The 6,458-nt window shown below is 42.6% G+C and overlaps 1 protein-coding gene across 1 annotated transcript in view; it reads left to right on the forward strand.

Moving 5' to 3' along the window:
• Nucleotides 1-6,409, forward strand: part of CRLS1 (cardiolipin synthase 1) — a 7,694-nt gene extending 1,285 nt beyond the window's left edge. The window contains exons 2-7 of the mRNA XM_019515883.1: nt 404-541; nt 1,126-1,255; nt 2,658-2,743; nt 3,333-3,401; nt 3,764-3,855; nt 6,160-6,409. Of these exons, the coding sequence (XP_019371428.1) occupies nt 404-541; nt 1,126-1,255; nt 2,658-2,743; nt 3,333-3,401; nt 3,764-3,855; nt 6,160-6,247 (603 nt within the window). The 3' untranslated portion in view covers nt 6,248-6,409. The remainder of the gene's footprint in view (nt 1-403; nt 542-1,125; nt 1,256-2,657; nt 2,744-3,332; nt 3,402-3,763; nt 3,856-6,159) is intronic.
• The last annotated feature ends 49 nt before the right edge of the window (nt 6,410-6,458 follow it).

Genomic DNA, 6,458 nt, shown 5'->3' on the forward strand with positions numbered 1-6,458 from the left:
CGAGCTGGTACGTGCCAGGGGTGGGGGGGGGGAGCGTTTTTCCAGCCGGGTGTGAGGTGTGGAGGGGGCTAGCTGAGTGGCCAGCAAGACATCACCAGCCCTGGCAGATGTGGCCGCGGTTCTCCCCGACTGCAGTGAGAAGTAATGCTGGGATTTGCGGGGGTTTCCTCAGATTTCCTTTATCCCCTTCATTAGAGATTCAAGTTTGTCATCACAATAAAAGCTGAGTTCCATCTGGAGTCTGGTTGCTAGTTTCATTTACGGTGGGGTTTGTTTCCCAGAATTTCAAGGTATTCTGGCGACTTACATTCAAATAAAATGTGTGTTTACCTTGACTTACCAAGTAATGACTAAGGTTTGTTGGATTTTTTTTTTAACAGTTTCTACTCTTTTTCCCCCCTAGTATGAAAACCCATGGACTATCCCAAATCTACTGTCCCTGGTGAGAATTGGTTTGGCACCAGTTCTGGGATACTTGATTGTTGAAGAAGATTTCAGTGTTGCGCTCGGTGTCTTTACTTTGGCTGGAATAACAGACCTGGTATGTTGTATAATACAGCAGTGAAATGTGAGGCAGTTGCCAGCTTTAGTTTTAAGTAGCATCAAAACCACATAAAGAATTCTCTAGTTCACTTGACCTTTGATAACAGACTTTGAAATGAGACCAGCTAGTATGCAGGTGGTTTTCTTGAAGTGTCTGCTAAAGCCCACATTATCATCCCTTATAAAGGTTCCTTTTGTATTACTTTACTATTATCAAGGGGCCATAAAGGTTCTCTAAACAGGTAGCTGAGGATCACCTAGTGGGCACTATACAAACCTTTCATTTATATGTGGAGCCAGTCAGCTGCCTGTGTCACTTAATAGTTTGTATGTGCTCAAGTAGTAATGATACATGACTGTTAGACATTTTGCTTGCTCTGCTTATAAACTTCTGGGATCAGAGTAAGGGGGAAAGAGTGATGTAAATAATGCACTTTGTAACAAAGCGGGCTGATTAATTTTGGTTAAATCGTCTACATTATAAAATTACCTACGTTATTGTGAGATCAACTAGCCTGATGATGCTAATATATACACGCTTATTTTTTCTGGTCTCATGCAGTTTTTATATTGTATTTACAGCTGGATGGATTTATTGCACGAAACTGGGCTAATCAGAAATCGGCTTTGGGAAGTGCCCTTGACCCTCTGGCTGATAAAATTCTTATCAGTGTCCTGTATGTCAGCTTGACTTATGCAAATCTTATTCCAGGTAAGATCATGGTATGTTCATGGGCAAGAGTTATTTGTTTTTGTTTTAGAAGAGTGAACTGTAGAAAAGATAGGGAAGTGACTGTCCTACATTAAGACCATTCTAATGATGTCCAGGGGGAAAACATGTTTATGTCCAAAACTTTTGTCAGTTGTTAGGGACCTACCTAAGTAGCGGTGAGACAACAGGTTTTTTGCAGGCCGCTTGCAGTGCACAGAGCTGATTTTTGCAGCAGCCCCGCCACTGGCCACTGATTGGCGAAAGGGCTTTGATGGCCTTGCCCCTCGCCACTGATTGGTGGAGAGTGCGTTCACTCAGTCTACGTCACTGCCACTTTTTTGGGTTGCTTTTTGCGGGAAATTGTGACCAGTGCTGGATTTCTCAGCAACTTTGGACAATGCTGTTTTTCGTGGTTCCTGCAAAACTGCAATTTTGGTGGGTCCTTATCAGTTGTGTTTTACTATTAAAGTCTTGGAAAGATAAAGAATTTCTATTTTAAATATTATGTCATAAAAGTCATCTAACTATAGACAGATTTGACTGCTTTGATGATGAGCATCTTAAATGCTGTCATCACCAGGTTCGGCTTGAGTAATAATTTGCTTTTTCTTAATGGAGCATTTTTCTTTCTTTTCTTGTTCTTAGAACTCACGTTTACAGAAGCCTGTCATTTTATGTCCAGGTTCTACAAAAAAGGATATTTTTCACCTAATCCATCTTCCAAGCTTAATTCTCCTATCTAAAATGAGGAGAACAAGGCAGCTTGGCCACTTGGTTCCTTAGGAGCCCTTTCTTCCTGACAGAGACCAAAAATAAATGATGTCCTACTGCCAAACTCATTTCTCTGTCCCCTGACAGCAGTGAAACTTTTTTCTACTCTCCCATCTCTGTATTATACCAGGGGTTTTCAACATTTTTGGGTCAGTGTACCTCCAGCAGCCAGTCAAGAAGGAAGGAGTTCCCCGGCGGCCAGTAGATGGGCGGGAGGGGGTGGGTCCCCTGCAGCTGACTGACGAGTGTGCCACTGGCATGGTGGCAACAGAAATGGTGCCCACTGCCAAGTACCCCCTGAGGCCATCCCAAGTGTCCCCAGTTGAAAATCCCTATATTAGACTGTGGAGGAAAGGCATGTTTGTTGTAGGACATGCTGCAGAATCATGTGACCCACTAGTGATAATACTGAATAGCAAGTCAGAGATTTAAATTTCCAAAATTGCATCATTTTTTCCTTTAGAAAGAAAACCAATGGTTCTTACAATTTCTGTTTGTGGTAATGGGAATTACACATGAGGATATGCAGTAGTACACGTGTTTCTACCTTTCTGTATATAGCTAGATATTCATTGATACAGTTTCTATTCAGAAAAAAGGTTTATTAACTATATTTGTGTTTGTTTTCTAGTTCCACTTACTTCTCTCATCATCTTGAGGGATATAGTGCTCGTTGCTGCTGTTTTTTATGTACGATACAAAACTCTTTCTCCACCAGTAAGTGTGTGTGTGTTCTAAAATAGATGTGCAATCAAATTGCTTTGGATTTTAAAGCAGTTTCCTGGGTTGTTTTGTGTGTGTGTGTGTGTGTGTGTGTGTGTGTGTGTGTGTGTACACAACAGTGGGAAGCAGCAATCGCCTGAAGGAAAATCTTGGCCAAAGCTTTTGTTATGAAATGCAACAGTGATTCAAAACTTAGAAAATAGTTATGACTTGCTGGGCACAAGAACATCATTTTGTATGAGAATCTTTGAGATGTAGTCGTATATTAAAGAGGACACTTTCACAGAAGAAGATCCAGCAATTATTGGGGTGAAGAAAGCTAGTTTTAAACATGGTAATCTTTCAGTAACCTTTTTGCTACCTGCATTGTGCCACTTGTATGTTAAGTTTTTTTTAAGTTTTATCATTGAGGGTTTTCTTGAATATTCTTTTTTTTCCCAAATATGATTTTTGCTGTAGCAGAACAGTGCAGTACAGTCCTTTCTCCAATTTAGTATCTGACTTTCTGTAGTGTGTTCTTGCTGACTAATTCTTTCAAGCATACGCTAAAAAGTGTTCGTTCTTTCTTTCTTTCTCCTCGCAGAGAACACTTGGTAGGTATTTCAACCCTTGCTATGCCACTGCTCAGTTAAAACCAACATTCATCAGCAAGGTACGGATGAGAATTCCTTTATAAATTACTTCTTCCTCTGTGTCTTAAATTCTTCACTGTTATGAAGCCCCTTCAGTTTGCTGAATGCTGTACTCTACAGTGCTTACGATTTCTGATGCTGTGCTTGATCTTGCAAAGTTCTCAGCATTCTGACCATGATCCAGCAAAGCGCTTGTTTAATGTTAAGGATGTAGTTAGTGTTATTGACAAAGCAGAAATGTGAATAGTAAATCTCAGAGCTGGTATCTCTTGATCCCAACCCCACTGCTCTCCCTCCCAGATTTGTAGAAATATTAGCCAGTGTAGACAGACGGTGTATATTATACCTTTATGGTCACAATTGTAATCTGTTTTTTTACTAGATGAACACAGCAGTTCAGCTGATCTTGGTGGCAGCTTCTTTAGCAGCTCCTGTATTCAATTATGTGGACAGCGTATATCTGCACATACTATGGTAAATTACATTTTCATTAATTGTTTTACTGATACTTTTAAAGAAACTAGTAATTCTGATTAAATTAAAAAAAAAAACCTAAATGCGTGCAACCAAGGGGCATGTCTTGCTTAAGCCTAAATTAGATTATAGATTTGTGGCTGAATTTTTTTCAGGTGATCCCTTTTTGGCGACAGTAGAACCAAACTATGCGCCAGTGTTTACTCTGTTGTAAAAGTAAAAACTAAACAATTTTACCCTGGTGTTCTCACTAGTTTAAGCCAAGAAATGGGTTGGAGCAATCTAATGGATTTCATGTTGATAACTTGGTAGCTTTGGGAGGGAGTGGGAAATCGGAATGCTTCTGTAAAGGGCATACATATCTCTTTAAATCACTGTAGTTCTTTAGAAGAGTTAACAGATTAGTGACTAGAAAAGAACTGGTAGATGTAGCTTTTTAAAATGATCTCTTACGTAGCTGTTCATGCAGTTTTTGAGTACGCAAAAAAATAGGTGATACGTGAGAAGAACGGATTGTCATGAGTGATATCTTCTATTGGACTAACTGTATAATTGGAATAGACTTACAAGCTTTTAAATCCAGTGTGTTCTTCAGGTTTCTCACACATTTTTGACCATCATGGCTACAACTTTGCTCCAACACTACCACATGGGGTGTTACCAGTTTTGGGGTATTGTTTAATTAGCTTTCTACATTCTAAATTATATTAACATCTGAACTAGTAGCCGTCCATAATAACAGTTCTGATCTTGAGTTTAGCTTTTAGATTTGTTTTAAACATTGACACATTTGTTTAAAAAAAGGACTTAGAAGTTAATGCAGTGTCTGTATCTGAGGAATAGCGTTGCGTCTCTGTATTATTTGGTTCTCAGGCTTGTGAAGGCTGTGTATGTTATGAACTTAAGAGCTAGATTCTATCTTTGCTTTTTTGGCATGTGTGTAACAGGTAAGAATTACACCTTGAATCTGAATTCCTCAATGAAGCAGGTTACTAATTGCTGAATGGTGAAGCTTATTCTTTTGAGGTTTAGGGGTGAATTTCAGTACCTTTTAAAAGATGAGCTTGGGAATAATTGTTTCTCAGTCATCAAAATGATGGGGAGAAGTTGAGAATATCCTTAGTCCATGTTTCCTTCAAGCCATGGCCTCAATGTGTACTTAGTATAGTTCAGGCTTGTCCAACATGCGGCCCACCGAGACATTTTCTGTGGCCCAAGGTACTGCGACGGGAAATGAAAATAAACTGTTTACTTTTGTTCCTACCCCTTGTCTCTCTCCCAGCCCCTCAGTAGCTTCCTAATGGCTGCTGAAGGGCTGGAGAAGGGACAGGGTTCCCACACACACCGTGTTGGCTTGATGTTGCTGATGTGGTGTGTATGGGAAGAGGAGTAGCTGCATGCCACCTTTTTTTCCTGGCCAGTGCTGACCCGGCTGGGTCAGCCCCATTTGGAGCAGCATGCGGCTGAAGCCGGCTTCCCATGTGCTGCTGGGGACGGGAGAAGGCCAGCCGGGCCTGCATCGGCCAGCAGAAGCAGCAGCGGAACCGTGTGCCACTTGGGACAGGACAAGCCTGGCCAGAGCAGCAGGGGCTCAGCTGCATTTTCCCCCTGCCTGCATCGGTCAGCCCTGAGCAGCACATAGCTCTGCAACCACTTCTGCTGGCTGGCGCCGACCTGGCTGGTCTCCTTCCGTCCAAAGCCAGCACGGGGGGGCCTCGACAGGCGGGTTCCTGGCGTGACCTCTGCGGGGTGTGGTGGTGGGAGCCGGTGTCTGCTGGACCCCGCACTCCAGGCTCGCAGTGCTGAGGCCACCGGGGCTGTGTGCGAGGGTGGCCGGGCACCACAGTGAGCAGGGCCGTGCAGGTGGTGGGTGAGGGGCTGTAGTGCAGCGGCTGCCTTGCTCCAGCCCCCCTCAGGCAGCGCCGGCTTGTGGGGCTGCACTGCTTTGGGGGGTGGAGATGTGGAGCTATTTATTTCTCCCCTTCAGTCTCTGGAGCAGTAGCTGGCTGGGTGCAGAATGGGTCCCTCCTGCCCCTGCCCACCAGCAGCTACCATGAACCTTGCAGTAACAGGTAGGTGCAATAGGGGTACACTCTCTGGCCCAGGACAGAGGGTGTTTGAATGTGGCTCGCCGGTCCGCTGGGTGATAAAAAGTTCATGATCCGGCCCCACATTCAAAAAGCTTGGACACCCCTGGTATAGTTTGTCACAAAATACATTGTCTCTGATTGTAGCAGAAAATAGAGAAACCATTTAAAATGTATTTTAGGGTTATAACTATATACCATCCATTTTCTCCCAAAGGTGTTTGACAGCTTTAACAACAACAGTATCTGGATATAGTTATTGTCATTATGGCAGAAAAACTTTTAAGGTGATAAACAACAAATGAAGTACCACAGAAAGGACCATCTCTTCACAACACGGTTTGCTATACTGCTGAAGGATGTTGACTGCAATATAACTGGTCTGTGGATAAAGGATTTGTTTTTCATTCTTAATGAGCAGCTGTCTAAATCAAAACCATGTCATCAGAATCTGAAGTTAAAATGAAGTTTGATCATGTATTATACTGATTATTTTCTCTCCCCCCCCCCCCCTTT

Source organism: Gavialis gangeticus, unplaced genomic scaffold, assembly GCF_001723915.1.
Source record: "Gavialis gangeticus isolate Ggan-Ray unplaced genomic scaffold, GavGan_comp1, whole genome shotgun sequence".
NCBI classification, from domain to species: Eukaryota; Metazoa; Chordata; order Crocodylia; family Gavialidae; genus Gavialis; species Gavialis gangeticus.